Source organism: Corylus avellana, chromosome ca8, assembly GCF_901000735.1.
Source record: "Corylus avellana chromosome ca8, CavTom2PMs-1.0".
Lineage (NCBI taxonomy): Eukaryota > Viridiplantae > Streptophyta > Magnoliopsida > Fagales > Betulaceae > Corylus > Corylus avellana.
In genome coordinates this window covers 3,029,630-3,052,286 of record NC_081548.1, presented here as the reverse complement: position 1 = coordinate 3,052,286, position 22,657 = coordinate 3,029,630, and the positions used below count along the sequence as shown (strand labels likewise).

At 35.5% G+C, this 22,657-nt stretch overlaps 3 protein-coding genes across 6 annotated transcripts; 1 reads left to right on the top strand and 2 right to left on the bottom strand.

The window, feature by feature from the left end:
- Positions 1–150: 150 nt before the first annotated feature.
- On the bottom strand, positions 151–4,699 carry LOC132189090 (hydroxyproline O-arabinosyltransferase 1). Of its 2 annotated transcripts, XM_059603599.1 has the most exons (8): positions 4,090–4,696; positions 3,351–3,418; positions 3,026–3,227; positions 2,841–2,938; positions 2,661–2,730; positions 1,971–2,042; positions 1,613–1,726; positions 151–550 (listed from the first exon to the last, which is right to left on the bottom strand). In XM_059603599.1, exons 1-8 carry the CDS (start codon positions 4,507–4,509, stop codon positions 491–493), a joined length of 1,104 nt encoding a protein of 367 aa, XP_059459582.1. In that variant the 5' UTR covers positions 4,510–4,696; the 3' UTR covers positions 151–490. The 2 variants fall into 2 exon arrangements, with proteins under 2 accessions (XP_059459582.1, XP_059459583.1); XM_059603600.1 differs by lacking the exon at positions 151–550 and having other exon boundaries at positions 1,610–1,726; positions 1,971–2,077; positions 4,090–4,699.
- Positions 4,700–4,779: 80 nt separating this feature from the next.
- LOC132189089 (uncharacterized) lies at positions 4,780–18,540 on the bottom strand. Of its 2 annotated transcripts, none has more exons than XM_059603597.1 (20): positions 18,392–18,540; positions 18,119–18,305; positions 16,626–16,788; positions 16,016–16,152; positions 14,551–14,654; positions 14,307–14,402; positions 12,948–13,041; positions 11,745–11,865; positions 11,431–11,630; positions 10,448–10,539; positions 10,321–10,376; positions 9,039–9,128; positions 8,774–8,873; positions 8,459–8,563; positions 8,293–8,365; positions 7,166–7,329; positions 6,841–6,895; positions 6,339–6,444; positions 5,712–6,194; positions 4,780–4,869 (listed from the first exon to the last, which is right to left on the bottom strand). In XM_059603597.1, the coding sequence occupies exons 1-18, from the start codon at positions 18,392–18,394 to the stop codon at positions 6,389–6,391; spliced, it is 1,896 nt and encodes a 631-aa protein (XP_059459580.1). In that variant the 5' UTR covers positions 18,395–18,540; the 3' UTR covers positions 4,780–4,869; positions 5,712–6,194; positions 6,339–6,388. The 2 variants fall into 2 exon arrangements, with proteins under 2 accessions (XP_059459580.1, XP_059459579.1); XM_059603596.1 differs by having other exon boundaries at positions 5,712–6,198; positions 18,392–18,539.
- Positions 18,541–18,630: 90 nt separating this feature from the next.
- Positions 18,631–22,431, top strand: LOC132189818 (protein FAR1-RELATED SEQUENCE 5-like). Of its 2 annotated transcripts, none has more exons than XM_059604619.1 (3): positions 18,631–18,859; positions 19,674–19,779; positions 19,913–22,431. In XM_059604619.1, exons 2-3 carry the CDS (start codon positions 19,674–19,676, stop codon positions 22,306–22,308), a joined length of 2,502 nt encoding a protein of 833 aa, XP_059460602.1. In that variant the 5' UTR covers positions 18,631–18,859; the 3' UTR covers positions 22,309–22,431. The 2 variants fall into 2 exon arrangements, with proteins under 2 accessions (XP_059460602.1, XP_059460601.1); XM_059604618.1 differs by having other exon boundaries at positions 19,904–22,431.
- Positions 22,432–22,657: the final 226 nt, after the last annotated feature.

Below are 22,657 nucleotides of genomic sequence, written 5' to 3'. Positions count from 1 at the left end.
AAAACAAATTTCAAATGCACTTTTTATGGAAAAAAAGAAAAAAAGAAAAAAAGAAAAAAGATTTAACAGCTGATCATGCAATAAAATGATCTAAAATAATGGGCAAGAATTTAAAAATAAAATCTACATATAATCGTTGTAAGGCACAAGTGAACGTCACTAATTTATTCCACATTTAGCTCATCCATTCTTCAAAAGTGAACTCTTTAACTTATTCGCATTATCAGTGATACAAATACAAGATACAACTACAAGACTTTGGTACAACTGCATTGATCTATACGTAACATTGTACATCAGCAAATTTTTGGACTTCCCAACCATATTAGGGGAACGTGATTGCGATCCAATTTTAGGAAAGAGACATACAAGTCCACAAGCGTTTTCACATATGATGGCATCTCTACGAATACCAAGCACCCATACCTTCCTCAACCAAAAGACAGCCCATGTCTATAGAAACATTGCGAAACCTGGGAAACCTCCTCCTCTACGACCCCCAATTCGGAATGTTTCCTGTAGCTTCATTCACCATTTTCACCAGGGTAACCTGCAATGCATAAACTTGCTCATGGAGATCAATGGCCAAAACAAAAACTTCAAGGAAATGCGGAAACCTCATAAAACAATATCATTACTTGAATTTCTCCTACCACCGTCATGTTTTTTGGGGGATGTATGTGAGAGATGGACTACTACCATTGATCCCTCCCAAAAGTAAATTGAAGGAGTGAATGAGACCAACAAAATAGCATCTCGGAAGTACCTAACTTTGTTATAATATCATTACTATGACTATGTCCAAAAATAAAAAGGGACAACAACCTTTATGCCCCCGAGTCAAGTATTTTTTTTGTTTTTTTGGTAAGTTACGCCCGATGGGACCTGAACCCATTACCTTGCCCTCCTCCTTACTACAAAGGGAGAAGGCACCATTTGAACTAAAGCAAATTGTTAGATGATTTACAATGTAAATGCGAAACCTTAGTAGCGAAGGACTGGGTTGTTTATGGTCCCTTTGGGATCATAAATGGACCCATTTTTTTTTTTTTTTTTTTTTTTTTTTTCAGCATTGTCTCTTTTGTTTGAGTTTGTTGTTGGAGAGCTCACCCTCTCCTGGTTCTTTGATCCCTTGTAACTATTTCCCATATTAAATAGGAAAAAAAAGAAAAAAAGAAAAAAGAAAAAAGAGAAACCTAAGTGATGAATCATTTCTCCATATAATATGATATTAAGATAATCAACTTGGTCGTTGTGTTTAGACCTTTCTGGCCACATAAGAGAAAAAGTAAAAAAGGGGTGACACATTACTATGATAAATTGTGATTATAACAATAGCTTCTCTGTTAATGTGGTTTAATTATTGCCCCAGGGTGTAGCTCAGTCGGTAAAGGGGTAGCGTATGTCTGGATAAATTTTAAGTTGAGCACTACATTTTATATAAATGTGCTCCCGGAAAAATGCCCCTTGTACTCAAATATCGGTCAAACCAAATGAAGCAGGCAGCTTTGTAACTATAAGTTCTATGTCCAAAACTCTAGGCAGAAGTGTTTTCTAAGGAAGATGAATAAATAAAATAACCCTGGGAATTGAATGGTGAGATAAAACATACCACACTTTCTGGAACACCAGCTGGAGGCAGTGGAAGGTTTCTTGGTGGTACGACATTATCATAAGATCTTTTGTCAAACCTCCATTCCCCTATCTTTCCATAGGTTAATTCCCCCTGAATATCAGAGCATGCAAAGCAGACAACATAAGCCAAATAATACACAAGTAAAACAGATTTATCTGCTCTTTTCTCACAAGGTGGAAACAGGTTAATTGGCAATAAATCCAAAGCTGAAAAACACTTTTCTCTGCCTAAAAAAAAACCAGAGAAGAAGTCCTGAAGTATTCCTCTCACTAAAGAAACATAACTCAAAAAAAAAAAAAAAAAAAAAAAAAGAGAAGAAAAACAAAAAAACTACCTTCATATTATAATCACATCCATAAGTGTAATGAATTATGAGCTTCGTGCCAATTTCCGTATCCCATGGGGGCTGATATACGTCAGAAAACAGGGAACTGATAGTAACTTAAACAGTGGCAGAATAAATATAAAGAAAATATTAGTATAGCAATCTTTTTTCTATTGGATCTTTAATTACCCTATATTTTACTATTACAAAGCCAGATGCCCAACATTAAGAAATGGCAGAAGATGCCACGCCAAAGCTTGTATCCACAAGATTGAAGTACACTAAAATAAAGAATAATTACTTTAATTCTCACCAGAGTCGAAGGTTCAGGATTAGATAACCATATAGGCAGCAGGAATCAAACAGAATTTGGAATAAAATAGAAAATTCAGCAATTATCTCAGAAAAGTTCAAGATGATTAATTTTGGGAAAAAGGATTGAAAGTCAAAAAGGAAACAAAGGAGAAAATGTTGCCATTTTTGAATAATTGTGAATGTTTTTGAAATAGAAAACTGCAGTAAACTACTAGTAGATTCGTGAATCTTTTGAGATAAACAGAGTATGTGCACCTAGTAAAATTAGTGTACTCTACATGAACTTTCCTATAATGTTCTGGTCCTAGAATTAGCCATTAACTTTCCATAATTAATATATTCTACATTATAAGGTCAATAAAAGGAATGATAATCTCATCATACCTGAATCATGAAGTCCTTGTACAAGATGTTACCAACGCCATGCGAAGCAGATGCAACAGCATAGGCATACCTATATTTAAAGGAAGATTTTTTTTGATAAGTAACCTATATTTAAAGGAAGATACATCAATGATGTACTTAAAGACCAACAAAATATCCAGTTGGTTAGAGAAAGCTTACATTTCAAGCACCCAACCAAAAGCCTTATCTGTTTCTGGATCCTTCTTCATTGCCAAGGAAACATTCATCCAAGTGGGAGCAATCTTCTTCAGAGCTTCCTATTAATGTTTCATAAAAATCAAGAAAGACCAAAGAAACCATAATAGACTACCATTACTTTCATTAAGCCAATTCACAATACATACCTTCCCAACTATGACAGGAGAATTCCCTATTGGGTCGATGTTAGTTATTGGTCCTTTGTCCTCAGGAAAATACTTCCTCAGCACCGACTCATACTTCTTAGGTTCAATATAGAAGAAAGGAAATGCAGCTCCAAACCCATCTTTTGATAAGTTTGGGATGGGCTTGACAATAATATGATCTGGCTCCGACATCAGGATGTAGCTAGATAAATCATATGAAATAGTGTACATTAGGTAACATCTTCTTCAAAAGAAAAAAGAACAGAAAAGAGAAGGAAATATCAACTCATCAAATACTAAAACTAAGTTGTTATGAGTCCCGTACTCTTCTTTGATGTCTGCTTGTTCAAGCCATTGCACAAATGCCCATGGTCTGTTGAGGACTATATACCCCTGAGATTGTGAGATAAGAGATACGCAGCAAACAGAAGGTAAGTTTTTGTAGCAATCAACAAGAATAGAGGTGAAAGAAAAAGAAAAAAATAAGTCGTAAATCCTCATTTTCAAGTTCATTCACATCTATGGAGAACTCCTATACATTAGTATACCAAATAATCGGTGAGAGAATGGCTGATGGACAGATGACTTGGTACTGATAGGCCAAAAAACTTGAAAGGTCAGACACAACAACGCAGCAAATTCTATAATCTCCCTTATGGACAAGATGTGGTTCTCAAGTTTTGGTAAACATGCCTAAAAGTACCTCTAATGTTTTGGATTAAGAATAAAACAACCCGCAATCCCATTCATTCAGTCGTTTTAAAGGTAAATTTTATGCATCTACAATTATTTTCCAATATTTAAAAGACTTCTGCTCTTTGTAACCATGTCTCGCAGTCGCATTTCTAAATCCTAAAGAATGGAAACTTTCCATTTCCTACTTTCTTCGGCAACCAAATAGGGCCCTCTAGCTTTCCAGGGTAAAGACCACTCGCATTTCCCAACAAAATTCAACAACCTTCCAAGCACCCATGAATATCTACCTCAAAACTAAAACCCCTCACAACACAAAACCCAATTAACTAGATATCTCCGAGAAAGACACTTGTAAAAGCAAAACAAACCTGGTCCAATCCAGCAGGGAGAGGCTGGGCAACAAAGGTGGGGATCTCATCCATGTGCTTGTCAGGTTTCCCGGAGTGCAAGATCCTGGTGAACCCACCCATGTCGGAGTTGGGTCCGTCCTTCATTTTCTTGAACCAGTAGTACATCACCCTGCACTGCCAAGTATTGTAGACGGAGTCCGAGGCCGTGACCGCCGTGTGGAACAACCTCTTCTTCGACCTGGGCCCACTGCCTCTTCCCGATCTGTCTACCGGCATCTTGATTACGGGGTCGACAGAGATCCTCAACGAAGAAGAAGATCGTGATGGGCCCGGGAGCTCTTGCTTGAGAGGGGCATTGGCTGAGATGATTATGTTGTATGTAATCAGAGCCACCGAGAAGGTTACGAGTAGTGTGAAGAACGTGTTCCCACACCCCATTTTTCTCTCTCTAATCTAATTCACTCACTCCGTAGCTCCACTCCTCTTGCGCAACTGATTTTACTGTATATATTCTCTGTACAGAAATGCAGGGAAGGGAAGGGAAGATGAAGGTGGCGTGTGCAAAAAAAAGTCGTCGACTCGTCCTTAGCAGTAGAGTTGTTGGAGATACTCGCTGACTCACTCCATTTTCCTCTCCCCTCTTGTCTCTCTCTCCCTCTGCGTTTTTTATTTTCTTTTTAAGTTTTCTCTCTCAATCATTCTCTCTCAGCCTCTCTCTCTCGAATTACAGATAATTACGTGTACGATCCAACGATTCTTGGGCTTCGCCCATTGGGCGAGTTACGGCCCTAAATGAATCTGCAAAAAATCCGAAAGAATCCAGAAAGACAAATAAATAAGAAAAAGAAAACTATTAGGTTACGTTTTTTCATTAGAAAAAATAATAATCTTTGGTAAGAATGAAAAAAGAAATGTGAAATGAAATAGGCTTAAAATGTCCATTATATTCAAAGGTTAGCTTAATCGGTTGTAGATAACACCTCATGAAGCGGTGGTTATTAGTTCTAATTCTCCCTCCCCCTTCTCTTGTGTGAACGTATCAAGAAAAAGAAAAAAAAAAGTCTATTTTCTTATAGGCCATGAGAATGACTATTCCAAATATTAAAAGTATATATATACTCTAACACAAATGCTATTTTATTTTACATTTTTCCATTCCACGTATCTTTAAGATACAATTACAAAAAGAAAAAAGAAAACACAAAAACGAGTAATCGCCGTGTTACTAAGAAGCAATACTAGTTTTTGCAATAAAAGACGTCAATGGGTAAATCAAGCTAATTTCGGAATTTTGAAACCCAAGGCTTTTAATTTTTTTAATTTTTAATTTGCGTGTGTGTGTGTCAAATAAAAAACTGATTTGTATCCAACCATACGTCTCAAATGCATGTAATGTTTTAGCATTTTTTTTAATTCTCACGTACATACAGCATGCAATTTTTACATGCAAACCTAATAAAACTGATATGTATCCAACCATACACACGTGTCTAAAATGCATGTAATTTTTTAGCATATTTTTAATTCTCCCATGCATTTTTAATAGAACATGTAATTTTCACATGCATGAATACATAAATATAATAAACCATGTCCAAAAAAGAAAAAATTCCTCCAACCCATTTTAAAATAAAACTTACATTAAGCTCTCTTTATCCGTGTAAGTTGGATCTAAAACTTCTTGTTCTACGCAAAGGTTGACCTCTCCCATTGGATCTATATGGTCAATAGAAAATTAGAAATAAGATCGGTAAGATCGCATCACGTTGATTAGAAACTGAATGCCTTCTATTAAAACCAGAAGAAGTCAAATCATGTTTTAGTTAAAAAAAAATTCACTGATCTTCAGCGTCCTCAAGGAAATTTTTTCTTTCTTTTTTTCCTAGTCAAATAAACTCTGCACCCACCAAAAAAAAAAAAAAAAACCACTTACATAAAACTTGGAAAGTTAACAAACCATATACATACAACTTGCAAAAGCAAGGGGATACAAGCCTACAGATGATGATGACCACATTAAGGTGGGACTGAAGAAATAACTGCACTACAAAATAGTGGGAGCTATGCTAGAGCCACTGGGTAGAAAAACAAGGATGGTCCCTCTCTCTCCTGATTTCCTCTATCTATCTGATTAATTCACAAAAGAGAAAGTCAAGCAGCAAACAAGTAACCCATTCAAAAAAATCTTCCATCTATTATAGAGTAGGTATAATTATAATTCATAAACTCAGAACCTCCAAAGAGCTTTGAAAGTATAGCCAAGTTACCTCAAGCAGTTGGCAACAAAATAAAGTTTCACACGAGAAGCAGGACCAGTTTATCTCTCGACAGCCGCTCTTATATGGGGAAACCTAAGAGCCCATCGAGAGTATCCTGCAAAGTGATGAGCATAAAAAACCCCAAAACCACTTAAATATCTTAAAATAAATAGATGAAAGTTTCAAGATGGGTCAATAGAGTAGAAATCCACAAATTCTGAATGGACAGGTCTGGAATTTCATTTTTCTTTGGGACAGAGTTTTCTTCCAAACTTGGTTGTCGTTGAGTATGTAAAAAGCACATGTTTTTTTAATGACATGAACAAAGTTGGAAAAAATTTATTTAAAAAGTATGTATTTCTCACATGCTCTTAAAAATGCATGTTTTTCGCATGCTGAAAAACTTATGACATTGTTATAGATTGGGTTGGAGGAACCCAGTTTGGTGGACTGAGTGGAGCGGTCTGAGCTAAGAGATACACTCAAAATTTCAAGTCATAAAAATACAAACCTGCATTAACAATCTCAAGAAGATCTGCTTCTGCTTTTGCATCATCAGACATCTCCTGCAATTAGATGAATGAAGGGGCAAATTAATAAGTAAACAACGATGAACCGTGAAAAATTAGGGACAATTTCTTCGCTACTTGAGCACCAAATATTTACAATATTTTCAACAGAAAAGAATGCTACAGTATTCTACTAAAACCAATTAAATGCAGGCTCCCAATCCCATTTTTTGTGCAGCACATGTCCCAAATCAAAATTCTGGCCATTTGTTGAGGCCTTATGTTTATCTCCACATCTTAAGCATGAGAACTAGACATTATGTTTACCTGTCCACATGAAGCCAAACTTCTCGCAATGAGCCTAGACAGACTATTAAGAGAGCTATCATCAAAGTGTGGATGATTAAGAAGAGCCTCCTCTGATGTAAAATCCAATATCAACGCACAAATGCTCGAAGCCATCATAAGAACTGATGGGTCTTCAGTACCCTCTGAAACCAAGTGCAGGAATTTTAACTAAGATGCATAAATAATTGCAAGATTTCTTTCCAAAGGGTATAGAATGAAATTGGAGGTTCAGGCTTTGAACAGTAGCAGAAAGAGCATGTGCAAGAATTAGAGACACAAGTTCAAGGTATCTCACACAGCATATTGTTAACTTTGCAACACATGTGGGACCACAACAGCGTAGTACTCTGAAATATGTATCCCTAAATTAGTGATAGTACCCCATGTTTCCAGTTTATAAGATTGGAAGTCATTTATGTTTCCTTTTATTGAAGCTTTCTGTCATATTTCATTCATTTTCACAATGCTTCTGAATTCTTCACCCTGAATTTAAGTATAGGCTCCAAACCAGTTTCTAGTTGAGATTGGAAAGAGGTTAGAATTTGGAGTTTGTTTCAAGTGGAGTGATGATGCCAACAAAAATGTATATGAACATAAATTTAGACAAAATGTTAATGAATACAGATCTGCAGGGAAGTTCATGTTGGAGTGCAAAATTTTACGAATTATAAACCCAAATGGGGAGAGCCACAATCAGTCCTTTTGTTACGTCCTTCCTTTACCAATTTTTAGCATGAGTTCTAGCTCCCCAACTTTCCTTCCAAATGAAAAACAATGTTATCAAGTGTTCTACTACCCTGTTCTGATAGCTCTCAAAATTATAATTTTCCTAAGATATAATGAGTTTTCCGTCCATAAACCATAAAACTATATCTAGCACCAGTTACTTTTCAGGAGTCATGATCACCTTACGATCAATTTGCGCACTATGATACATACAAAGGTAGCAAAAACATTGGAAATAATTAAAACAGCGTGTAACACAACCATGCTGAAGTAGGGAAAAAAGTCTGTTCTTTCACTGAAAATACAAAAGTATTTCGCACAATATTGTTCCCATTGCTAACGAAAATTTATAGATGAGAATTATACAGAGTTGAGGGTACCTGTCCAATATGCCAACGCTTTCAAAAGATGAACGAAAGTTGATTCATCCAACAACAACCGTACTTGCTCTTTCTATTGACGAAAAGAAGCATAATGAGTTGATGTTTTGCATAACAATACTATAAAACACATTGCGAGATTGTGAGACTATGATGTCAACAGCACCTTTAATAGGAGATTCATAACTGTATCACATGCCAAGAAGACACAACTGTCGTTCTCAACTATACAATTATTTGGCCCAATCAGTTTTATGAGGCATTCCATAACCTGCAAAGAAAATCAATAGGCTAAAAAACTAATAAAGCACTTTAGTACATCGCAACAGACAATGCATGTGTACATGTAAAAAGTAACTTAAATTTTTCAATTTTCGTAAATTTTTGACTTTTAGGATCGTGATCCACTAGTGACCATCCTCACGTTGCAATCCTATAATATTATGGCATCAGAAAGTAAATTAAAGTTATGCTGACTTACAGCTTTATGCCCTCCGGAAGAAGCCAAAGCTTTGCATCCTTCAATCTCCATCGTTATTTGACACAACATTGGAAGCAAAAAACATATGGAGTAGAAAGGGCTGCAGTTCAGAAATAATTTGAGCAAAAGTCATTCTCCAAGCATAAAAAACAATACCCCGTCCCCCATCCCCCAAACCTGGCACGCACAAAGAAAAAGACAAAAAACAAAGCAAAAGAAACCATCATCAGTCCATCAAACAATTATGTTTTGAAAGCGTTTAAACCTTTGTTCATCTTCACCTTCGACTGAAAGCATATACTCTAATAGTTCTCTGACCTTCTCTTTGCATGCAAAGGGTGTTTCTGCAAGATAGCTGATTCAAAGGCATATATCAGCTTATTGGAGAATCTTTTTTAATTAAATCATAATTTAGAGAAAGATCTGTAAATTCAGCCCAGTCCTTGGTTCTTGAACTAGTGCATATGAATACGGTCAATTGATATTTCAGTAGGAAGGAAGCTGGAAAATATGTACTTAAATGGATAAGTATGTCGCTTATTTTTAATTCCCCAAACTATATTTTCAAGAGAATGCAATTTTGCCAGCGTACCCATCTCAACAAGACATGACACAGGGCATGGAATATGAGCCCAGCCTTTGGCTAGAGGGAGGATCTCTCTAAAAGAAAGAGAATGAAATCTTCCACATTTTCTCCAAATACACATCTATTTCTTTATGGTCATAGGTCTTCTTTGATAAGATTTCAGATGCTTGTATTCAAATCAAACAAGTGGTTTATCAATCCAAGGAGGTGATAGTGTAAATTAGCAACGTTACAACAATTATTTTTGAGTAATTATCTTGTTTTAACTTTCAGCATCATAATCATATTACCTACTAGTTTATAGTAGATATTTCATTTTTTATTCGATTATCTAGTGCATATGAACTATTATCTTGTTTTAACTTTCAGCATCATAATCATATTACCTACTAGTTTATAGTAGATATTTCTTTTTTTATTTGATTATCTAGTACATATGAACTATTATCTTGTTTTAACTTTCAGCATCATAATCATATTACCTACTAGTTTATAGTTGATATTTCTTTTTTTATTCGATTATCTAGTGCATATGAACTACTATTTGTATTGCAGTACATGTATTGCACCCAATTTTTTGGCCGTAACCTAAGCTTCAGGCACCAAGGGAGTCAGACTCCCAGATATGTATCTGCATTGGATACCCATGCCCGAGGCTGAGCAACATAGTCCTCAAAGTAACCAATTAAAATGTAGAAAAGGAAACGAACAAAAAAAAAAAAAAGAACATAGAAAAGGAAGATGTATGACATTGCAAACTGTTCCAATCAATTGAGACTCTCCTACCAGAAAAAGGTCGACTAAGCTAGACATTTTATTCCTGGGAGATTATGGAGAAAAAATTCAACGCATGATTGATTTTGAATTTAGAAAGTGAAAGGGAAGGAAAAATAACAGTACACTCTTGATTCATTGTAAAGCCAAAAGAAATTGATGTGGATGAAATGGAATTTGACCAGACCTCCCAATAATCCGCACTGAAGCAAGAAGATCATCTCCTTTCCTTTGTCCATGTTCCTGTATAATCACAACAGTGAAGTTACAGAGGCAGCACATTAAATCTTAATGCTATCAAATCACCACCTTACCTTTGCATCTTGTAAATACTCTAGAACAACACTAATTGTCTCATTGAGTGCCCTGATCACATTTGTGAAAGTGCTTTCATCTATAAGATCCCCTGTGAATGATTCCACAAAGATGATTGAGATCACCTAGAAAAAACAGCAAAATAGAGTATGACAGTATAGGCTCCCATACAACTCAAATAATGTGAAAGCAACGAGCTGTAGAAACCACCAAATCTAGAAAGAGGGAACAAATAACTAGACAAGAAAATTATATAGAATGAACAATGCGTCATGAATTAACCCCAGGGTAACTCAATCGAATGGAAACCACGCTTTATGAGGAGGAGGTCACTAGTTTGAATATCTTATTTCCCCTCCTGGAGCCAATTCCTTATCAAAAAAAGAAATAATGCATCATGAAGTGGCCTAAAGCACTTATAGATGCTCCCCATGATGTAGTCCAAGTTGGCCAAGCTATAAACCTAACTGGCCTAAGGGTTGCTTTACTAAGTAGCCAAAAGGTTGGCCAAGCCACAAACCTACAATAAAAACCATAGTTAAGGGAGCTTGCACTAGGCATATGGTTTAAATGGACACAACTATCAGACCAGTGTACCACCACTTATCCTAACACACACATAGATGCACACACACTGCATGGAAGTTCTCAAGATCATACAAGTACATTTGACCTGAGGCATTTTTTGTCCCATAAAATAGTGCTCATTACCACACTAATAATGAAAAGATAAAATTTGTCAACTAAATAGAAACATAGCCAAATTTTAAGGACATCAGTAAAATGTGATAGCATATGATATAAATTGACATTTTGCAAGGTGAAATGTAAAAAGCATCAGTGACGGGAATGTAAACTGCCAAAAAGTTATTGTGAGCACCTCACTCAAGTGAATTCCAAGTACATTGAGTATTCATAAAGCTTCAACTGAATAGAAAAAGATTGGATCACATGCTAGCTACTCTAGAATTTTCTTACATACCTTCATTTCCAGCAGCATCTGATATTAATTTAATGATCTTCTCCATCAAGGAAAAGGCAATAGACACGTTTCTTTGCTTTGAAAGAACTGGCTCAGCAGTAGATGAACAATTCTTAGATGCTTCATATTTCAAATAGGCAAGCTCATTCAGCAAAACAGCAACTTCAACCCTCGATTGCTGTAGGACAAGCAATAGAAACCTGACAAAAGAATGAGGTGAAAAAAGAAAAATAGGGGGAGGGCGGGCATGAAAATGAATCACCTGGCTGATATGGATGCCTTTAAAAACCATAGCCTTTGCATGCATAGCTTACCTGTCAACTGGAATGGAATCTTCTTTATCAGGCAAGTTTATTCGACCAATCAACCACTGCTCCCCATGTATGGATACCATAGTCTCAGCCAACATAAGGGCATCAAGCCTTTCAGCAGGTGCTGCACAAGAGTGAACAAAAATAAACATAAATAAGCTTCAACAGAAGATTAAAAATTGTACGTTCTACAAAATAAAAAAACTTATTGGAAAGAAGATATATATGTTGCGGCAACGATATGCTTATTTATCTTTTTCCTTCTCAAAATTATCAACTTTATTGCAATGAAAAATGGGGAACATGCGATGTACACAGAACAAACATCACAACTCAAAGGGCACCAACCTTGTCAAACTAGAGAAAACACAAAAAGTTCAAGAGAACTCATCCAACCAACTTTTTGCACCTCTTTGACACCAATAGCAAAAGAAAGAGGATCAAACAAAGTAAATCAACACTTATGTAATTCCATCTTAACATCCTTGAAGATTCAGGTACCATATTCTTACAAATACTCTTTAAAATAACATTCATTCAGAGTAAATAACAGGTGATGCTTAAAGACACTCATACAGCAGAATTTGACAGCTGAGTAAACTCTTCCAATAAATTCACCTTATTTCCTAATTCCAGATTTGGAGCCACATGGATTAACAAATACTAAGTGCAGCAGAAGTGTTCTCGAATAAAAGCACCTATGTTCACCGTTACACACTTTGATACGCTTCTACAAACCCAATAGTCAATTTAAATATGATCAGAACACGTCTATTTATGATCTTTTAATTATGGCTTCCATAGTTCTCAAGACTATGAGTAACTTCTCCCTTCAGAATCCAGAAATTGATGTCCAGTCAACATTGAAAAATTGGAATCAAGAAAAAATCAAGAAAAACAAGAACATAAACAACCGGGGCAAGGCACTAAGTTAGAGCCCACTTGAGGTGCTCTTGGTGCATTCTTCAGCCAAATACCCTTTCAAATGCAGCATCGAGAGAGATGCTTTAAGAAACAAAGAGACACTTTTTGGCCCTCAAATGATAAAAATACAAGACACTTTAAAGAACAGATTTGATCAATAGTGGGAGGAAAAAGTAAAAAGCATATCCTCACAATCTTAACTTGTGAAAAAAAAAAAGGGGAAAAAAAAAAAGAAAAGAAGCAAAATTGTAAATGGAATGAAAGAAAAATAGTTTAACATACCAACACGACTATGTAAGATAGCTGCAATACCATCACGCATATAATCTGACCAACTGCCATTTGGCAGTGCACGAAGAGCATCATAAAGTGGTGCCTGAAAGTACAAAGAAAAGATCACAATCAGATTCTACGTCAGTTAGATAAGAAGCATCTACATGATAGCACAAAGACAAAAAGATCATGATACAAGGATTATAAACATGATTCTTGCAACTCCATGATCTAAGTACAGATTAGATAAGGATTCTGATGTAGTTCCAAATGTCAGAACTAGATGCAGGCTAACAAATTCCCCATGCTTGAATAAACTGACATAGTTTTTTTTTTTTTTTTTGATAAGTTAGTCAAATCATTAAAAACACATAGGGACACAACCCTAGTACATAAGTTATATACAGGAAAACTCCAAAAGTATAGAAAAAGAAGAATAAAACACCAAAAACTCAGAGAAATTAGAAATAGGCAATCTAATAAATGTTACTATCCATGTATAAAGGGATTGGAACATGTTCTTCAACTCTAACATCGCCATCTCACGATCTTCAAAGCTCCTCGCATTCCTTTCTCTCTAAATACACCACATTAAACATAAAGGACCCAACTTGTACAGTTCAAAAACATTATGGTTTCCCAATTGTCCCCTCCAACTAACCAATAAATCTCTCACCCTTCAAGGCATAACTCATGCAACCCCAAACAACTAAAAAAACAAGCTCCATAATTCTCTCGCAACCTCACAATGACGAATAAGATGATCATCAATATCAATTCATCACAATAACATGCTTCTTTTGTAATTATCCAAAGTTAAATCACAAAATTGGAGGTTTTGCTGGCCGCCCATTCCCCTTCCCACAATATTCCTGAACTTGCTCAAGAATCAAAGTGTTAATGGCACTTCAAAGTGCCTCACGTTGTTCTTGATGGGGATCGGCATGGGAACAAGTATATCATAAATTAAAACCAATGAGCTCTAGCTCAAATAGCTTTTTCTCCCCTAGAAGAACAAGATCCAGGATAGTCGTGGGTTCTAGATTCCATTAAGTGTGTGTCTAACTTACCAAATTAAAAAATAAAACTATATAATGGATTGAATCAAGTAAATGCCCAAAAGTTAAAAGCTCAAGCAACAACTCAAATCTAAAATGTCTCAATACATATCAATTTTATATCCCCTAAGAAACAAGTTAGATATAGTCAAGAGTTACAAGTGCAGTCACCCAACCAATAAATAAAAAGCCCTACAGTTTAATGTGAACTGGCAGAGCTTTAATTGGTGTAACTACGAATGATAATAACAAACCTAGTATCATTAAAGCTAGTATATCTTAAAATAACACTTTAAAGATGACTGCATACCGAATTTTTTGAGGAGAGCATGGTGGAGAGTAGGTGGAGCACTTCAAATTTTAGGGCCTTTTGCAACATGGCAAATGGTCTTGCCATTGTCGCCGCCTAAAAAAAAAAAAGACAATTGTTTGCCATCATAAAAGTAAATCACATAAACCAAGTTTATAGAAATTTAGTAGCCCACAAAATAGATAACAGAAACATGAAATGAACTTTGAAAAAAGGTAAACAGCTATCAAAAATATAAACTTACAATCACTGAGAGCTCGAATAAATAGTCATTGGTAATGACATCCAAAGACAGCTTACTTAGAATTAACAGCACAAGTTTTGTAGCTACTTCCATCATATGAGAATCTGCAAAACGATTTGTATCACGACTTCTGTGAAAACTAAAATTTAAGACCACAAATCCATAATCCAGTATTGTTAAATGCATCATGCTCACTCAAGAGCAACGGCCTCATAGAGTCTGAGCAGAAATTTAAAGGCACAGTGTGCCTGATTGAAGTAAATGCACATTTTTGAAACACATAACAAGTCATTTTGGTTCTTTGGATCTACTAGATAGGCATATTATCGTGCAAGATCTTTAGTGGTAATCATAATACCATATTACTGAATTGTTAAATAATGATAAGTACAATATTTTTTTACCACAATTTATTCCATACAACTAAATTGCTCAATTAATAAATAATTAAAAAAAAATACCATATCATTTATGTTTAAACAGCATCTACTTTTTGTTTTCAGATACCTTTTTTTCAAGTGTCACATCATTTTTTGTTCGATTTACCCAAATAATTATCCAGAAATTATTGATAGTTTTAGATCCAACCATTATTTCAATAAAAAAATCAAAAACTAAAATATGTAGCATCTCGTGCTTCATAAAAGGCGTATGATTTACACGCTTTGAGTATGCCTAATTGCATGCTCTTCACTTTTAGGTTCAGAAGTGCATGTATTCGGGTTCTTAGCGCTTTAGGCACACATTCTTAACAACACTGACCATAACATATGAAATACAGACTCGACCTAAGAACTGATTTAAACCAATACTCCTAATAACTTGACATTCAAAACCATATAAAACTGTGTCTCAATCTGATGTTACACATGAATCCCACACATAAAAAGTTTCAAATTGCCAAAACTGAGAATTACTTTACACACAGAAACTTGATCTTTTTTCCATGGCTGCAGCATATAATTAATCAATACTAGACTTCAATTAGTTTAATATTCAACAATAGATTTTAACTGGTTTTAGATTTAACGGTCATCTTAAATTAACTATATTTCCTTAATAAGAAAAATGAGAAAAAACACTTTTTAGCTCCTGACACTTCACAAAAATATGCTTTTTGCGCTTTATTGGTTACATGCGCTTCGCTCTAGAGTTAAGAAGTGCACTGCTTCTGGCACTTTTTACCTTAAGCACACCAACGCTACCATAATCTCACCCATGTAATACATGTTCTACCTGACAAAAAATTACAGGAGGACTCATAGACACTGTAAAAGGTACTAATCATAATCCACTCTAAAAGATAGTAGTCTCTATGTACTCAGATTTCACTGTTTCCCCCCTTTAAATATGCAGCAAAGCAATATGCATACTAAAAGGCTCCAGTATAGGAGAATACATCATAAACAGGATTCCTACACAGTCATCAGTAAGACTCGGTTAAGACAAGAACAATAATAATTACCATCTGGAAAACTAGATATTTGAGAAGCTAGCACTTTCATGACTCCAGATCCATACAATTTCGCAACTCCATCTTCAGAAGCAGTTGATACTAGGTACAGAAATTCATAGCATTCTTCAAGCACAGAGGAGCCTGAACTGAACAAGAGGGGGGAAAAGTCCACAAATCAACAATCAACTCAGCATGAACAGTACTATCAAAAACTCAATTCCTGACCAAACAAAATAGGCACCTTTTACAATTTAAAATAGAACCTAAATCTCTTGGAAAATAATGCACGATCAGAAGAGTAAGATAATTACTGATTTAAAAAAAATAAGAATAAATAAAAAATCAGAAATCTCTAAGCCAAGCAGCAGACAAGCACTAAAGTTTTGATAAGCTAATGAACCTAACAAGCCAGTCAAAACAATGTGCACTACGATTTTCACTCAAGTGATAGGACACTACATCTTTCAGAATAACATAAAAATTTGTAGTTATGTTTCAAGTTATAAATAAAGAGAGAAAAAACAAGGGCTAAAGTTGCAGATAACATGTTCTAGCGCTTTCTTCTTTCAATTCAAAAATAGATCAAATAATAATAATAATAATAAGGATGAGACCTTACTTCTTCGACATTATTTCCAATATCAGCGGAATCTTCATAGACATGTCTTCTAAAGAAGCAATTTCAGGAACACGACAGAAGGCAGCAAGAACCGTAACAGATAGCTTCAAGTATTCATCACGATTATCAGCCCCACTGCTACTAATGGTTCCTTGTCCCATCCCTTAACCACACACATACACACACGACCGCAGTATTAGAGTTTCAACATTTGGTTGTAGTAGACAAGAAAATAAAATGGATTAAATTTCTTGAATCTTGCGTTTTTCATAATTCTAAACCAAAAGAGAGCGAGCTTCACTCAACCAATTCCACCAAAGCCTTTTGGATTCAGTTGAGTAGCATTTTCCAACTTGGAAGGAAAGATTCCAAGCATACAATCTTTTGGCCCTTTCCCCCTTAAACTTCCATTGTTTTGCTTGAGCAAAGAGGGAACACATATAAAATCAATAGAACATCTTGAAGCGAATTATTCAAGACTTGTAATTTCAATTGATTTTCATCATTTTCTTTGCACTTAAATAACAAAATAAAGATCATTAAGAAATCAATATAAGCTGCAAACCTAGTAAAACTGCTCAATTTTCCTAATTCACAAAATAAATGAAATTTCTTAAATTCCCTTTTCTTTTTTGTTGAAATTATTTCATGAAAATTAAAGTTTCCCTCTAACTTGAAAATTTTCAAGTTTCCCTCCATTTGTGTCTTACACTTTTCTCCACATTAAAAAGCTATAAGAATTTTTTGTGCTTATAAGGGATTCTTTTTTTCTTATTCTAGAATGGCTTTTGGGTAGATACATGCTAGTAGTGTTACCCAGTGCGTGGTACCGGCCACGCGCAAGTCACATTGACGGCTTTAGACGCACTTTGCAATTCACACGTACGCATCATCATATGAGCCACAAGCTTATTATTTTCATGTGCATTTTCTGATGTGAACAACTGCTATTCTGAGAGACTTTTTTTTATATATATATATAAATACTTGTTTTGTAAACAGTCATATTTTAACGGTCATTAACTGCTATTTCAATTGTCATTAATTGCTTTTTCAACAGTTATAATTTAACAATCATAAACTGCTATTTCAACAATAATAAAGTGCTCTTATGATTCTATAAAAGTCTGCCTTTAAAAATTTGATTTACATAATTTATCCTTTCATCACTTCTTCTCTGCTATTACGCAATTTTTTCTGATTCAGAATAGTGTTCAGAGTTTGCAAGCTGCACACTATAATTCAGGCAGTACTGTATCCTGAGGATAAAATTGCTATATTACCTTTGCAAAACTTATTACATAAGTAGAAGAAATTATTTATTTAAGAGACAGATTCATATTTTCCCAACTGTTCAGAGTTCAACAATCTCCCATACAGATTTTTTGTTTTGCTTTCTGTATTGCCGAAATTCCCACATATTTATTTTTCTAACATTTTTTACTTTCCAGCATTTCGCTTCTCGGAAACCAAACAGGAGATACAGATATTACCGGTTCTAAGGAGCCGATCCAGGAAGCGAACTCCAACGGCGTCGTAGACCCTACGGAGTGAAGCGTGGTCGTCTCCTTTGCAAAATTTTGTGACCAGAAGGAGACCAGCAAGGCGTTGCTCATCTCTCTCGCCTTGCAAGAGCTTCAAGCAGTCTTCGAGAGACGGAGAATGTTCCTGCTGAGAATCCTATGAATGGAGCATAGAGACAAATTAAATAGAGAGAGAGAGAGAGAGAGAGAGAGAGAGGGGGAGGTGGAGAGAGATATGCTCACCATGGAAGCTGATTAGGAGCTGAATGCGAGTTTCCGAAGAGAGTGAAGGTTAACGGAGAATTTTGGAGGGTTTTTGTTTTCCTTCCTTTGTTCCAGAAGACTCGAGTTCGTCTATGCGGTGGGCGCTGGGCCAGTCCGACGTGGCCTATGTGCCACGTCCGGACCTTAAAAAAAATTTAAAAATTTAAGGCTATAAAACTCCCTTCCGTTCTCTCCCTCTCTCCTCCTACAATTTCACACGCCCAAAACCTCTCCCTCTCTCTTTCCTAATCCCTCTCCCCTCACCGACGGCCGGCCACCGGCGATCACGAACGCCGACTACCTCTGACGACGAGCCACCCACCCCTCCGGCAAATAGCTACCCACCGTTAAAATCCCCAACCCACTGTCAAAATCCATCTTTCCTCTCCCCCACCGACGGCATCCCACCACCGAGCGCCGGTGACGACGAGTTACCGACACGCACAGGTTTTCTCTCTCTCTCTCTCTCTCTCAGTTTACATATGGTGATCTTTAGAGACACGATACACTTTTTTTTTTCTTGCTTCTAAAAATACAATTTTATATGTCTTTGATCGAGGTTTTAAAAGCTATTGAGGTTTTAAAAAATCTTTCGGGCAATGCTGTTTTGTTTTTTGAAAATGAAAACCGTTTTTGTTTTAGATATAGCTGTCCAGAGTATTGCAGCAATGACAAAAACATTTAGAGATATATGTGTCCATGCATCATTTGCTTTAGACAACTCCGTTTGGAAATGAACTTGACATGATTTTTGGTTTGGGAGTGATCGATATGATATAGAGTATATAGAAGTTTTGAATTTTTTTGTATGAAAAAGTGAAAATTTTTTGTTTTGTAGTGAGTTTTTATTTGAATAGTAGTAAAAAATGGTTGATGTAATATAAAAAGTAAGAATGTTGGGGAGTTGAATTTTTTTAAAAAAAAAATTGAGACTTTGGCTAAGTACATTGCCAAACGGAACCAGAAAATAAGAAAGTTTACTCTTTTGAGCCTCACTTTCTGAGCTGTATGGGAGATATGGCTTTTTACTATTATATTCTTTTCATATTGTTATTGCTTTATATTTGTTTTAGTGACATGTATTTTGATATTGTTGCACTAGAACTTATAAAAAAAAAAAAAAAAAACGAAAGAGGATTCACATATTCTTAGAAAAATTTGCAACACCCATACGAGGGTTAAAACATTAATTAAATGATTAATGTCACCATGATTCCTATCAGCTTATGAGATTTTTTTTTTTGTGTGGAACAACTCTTAGATGGACTTGTCACAATCGGCCTTGATTTCACAATTCGAAGATGATTCTTCGTTGCCAGAGCAACAAATTGATGATGTTATGCCCTTCGAAATGGACCCCCAAAATGGTATGTTTGGCCTTTTGATATTCATTTAATTCTTGTAGCATATCTTAGCCAATGTTATTATTCATAGGTGCTTCCTCTAAATTTTGTTTTATTCTTTTTGATATTGTTGGAAATGAAATTGTAGCTGCTTTAGAGTCAAAAGATAATGCAAACAATTGCAAGTCAGTGCTGAAGCTCATAGATGAAGTTGAAAATGTTGAGGAACCTAAGAAAGGAATGACATTTAGCTCTATAGATGAACTTAATTTATACTATAGGCGTTATGCGAAGAAAGAGGGTTTTTGGGTGGTACAAAAGAAGAAAAGAATTGATGAAGATGGGTATGCACATTACCTTAGTCTAGGATGTGCTCGTCAAGGCAGCAGAAAATCCAACTCAAATAATAGTTTTTGTAAGCCTAGTCAAACAATCAGAACGGGGTGCAAGGCCAGTTTTAATGCAAAGTTAATTGATACAAAGTGGTATGTGACTAGTGTATGTACTGACCATAATCATGGTTTAAGCCCAGGCAAAGCAAGATCTTTTCGATGCTCTGGAAATGAAACTGTAGCTGCTTTAGAATCAGAAGATAATGCAGACAATTGCAAGTCCGTGTTGAAGCTCATAGATGAAGTTGAAAATGTTGAGGAACCTAAGAAAGGAATGACATTTAGCTCTATAGATGAACTTAATTTATACTATAGGAGTTATGCGAAGAAAGAGGGTTTTTGGGTGGTACAAAAGAAGAAAAGAATTGATGAAGATGGGTATGCACATTACCTAAGTCTAGGATGTGCTCGTCAAGGCAGCAGGAAATCCAACTCAAATAATAGTTTTTGTAAGCCTAGTCAAACAATCAGAACAGGGTGTAAGGCCAGTTTTAATGCAAAGTTAATTGATACAAAGTGGTATGTGACTAGTGTATGTACTGACCATAATCATGGTTTAAGCCCAGGCGAAGCGAGATCTTTTCATTGCTGTAAGAATTTGGATTCTATTGCGAAGAGAAAGCCTGAGATAAATGATAAAGCTGGAGGGTACGAGAATCTTGCATTGGGAGAAAAAGATTGTCGTAATTTTATTGCCAAGTCAAGACATCTACACCTTGGCATAGGAGGTGTTGAAGCACTTCGTGACTATTTTAGTAGAATGCAAGAATTAAATGATGGTTTCTACTTTGAGATGGATTCAGATAATGAATGTAGGTTGAAAAATGTGTTTTGGACTGATGCACGAAGTAGAGCATTGTATGAAGATTTTTGGGATGTTGTTACATTTGACACAACCTATTTGACTAACAAGTACAAAATGCCATTTGTTTTTTTTGTGGGAGTGAATCATCATGGACAATCAATACTTTTTGGGGCGGCATTAATATCAAGTAAGGATACAAAGACATTTGTATGGTTGTTTGAGACTTGGTTGAAATGCATGAACGGCCGATCGCCAAATGCAATTATAACAGATCAAGATAGGGCTATGAAAAGTGCAATCAATATGGTTTTCCCGAATGCCCGACATCGATTTTGTTTATGGAACATATTGAAAAAACTTCCTGAAAAATTTGGATCACATTCACAATACCATGCCATTAAGAGTGCCCTACGAAGTTGTGTGTATGATTCTCGAACATGTGATGAGTTTGATGCAAGTTGGCAAAGTCTACTCAAGTGTTATAATCTCGAGAATAATGCATGGTTGTGTGGCTTATATAGTGAGCGGACATTTTGGGTACCAGCATATTTGAAAGATGTATTTTGGGCCAACATGACTACTACACAACAGAGTGAAAGTATGAATACATTTTTTGATGGTTATGTGCACTCGTTAACAACATTGAAGGAATTTGTGGATCAATATGATAACGCTTTGCGTAAGATGATTGAGAATGAAAATGTTGCTGATTTCAATTCTTTTAATGACACGATTCCATGTGTAAGCAGGTTTTATTTTGAAAAGCAATTTCAACAACTTTACACCAGTACAAAGTTCAAAGAAGTTCAGGAGGAGATTAGGGAAGTGCTATATTGTAGTGGCTCTCTTCTAAAAAGTGAAGGTGGAATTAGTACTTATCAAGTGACCGAACGAGTAGAAATTAATGATGCGTACACGAAAAAAGTATGTTTTAATGTTTACTATAATGAACCTTCATGTGAAGTGAGTTGCAGTTGTTGCTGGTTTCAATCAAGAGGAATTTTGTGCAGACATGCCATATCTGTATTGACCACACTTGATGTTACAGTGCTACCAGAAAAATATTTTCTCAACCGGTGGAGGAAGGACTTGAAGCGAAAATATAAATTTATCAAAAGTAGTCATGATCCTTTGAGTGGCAACCCTAGCGCAGAACGTTATTTTGACCTATGCAAAGACATGTTTGTGTTAGCATCAATTGGAGCAACAACCGTGGACAATTACATGATAGTGAAAAATCATGTTTATATGTTAACTAAGAAATTAAGTGGACCAAGCAGTGAACAAATTCCACCTTCCCAATCAATCCCAAGTGCATCTACTATCGATAATGTGGATTCTAGAAAATTGGGTTGAAATTGAAGAAATGTTGTTCTACCATCTTTGGCTTATGTACTATCTTTTTATGATATTTTGCACCCTTCAGTTTCCAGGGATTATGTGGAAAATTAATTTTATTTTCTCTTATATTGTTTTTTAGGTATGAGTCCTCTAATATTTTTGCTTCATGCATATTATGGCATTAATTTTTTAGGTTTGATAGAGATTTTTAAGTAATGTTTTTCTTTAGATTAGTTCTATTTTAGAGTGGGGATTGCAATCCATTTTACTTAATCCAGTGCAAATACAAAAATCTCCTAGGTAATGCTTTGGAAGGTGACTAGTCTGTTGTTGGCAAGAGAAGGTTTATATATATATATATATA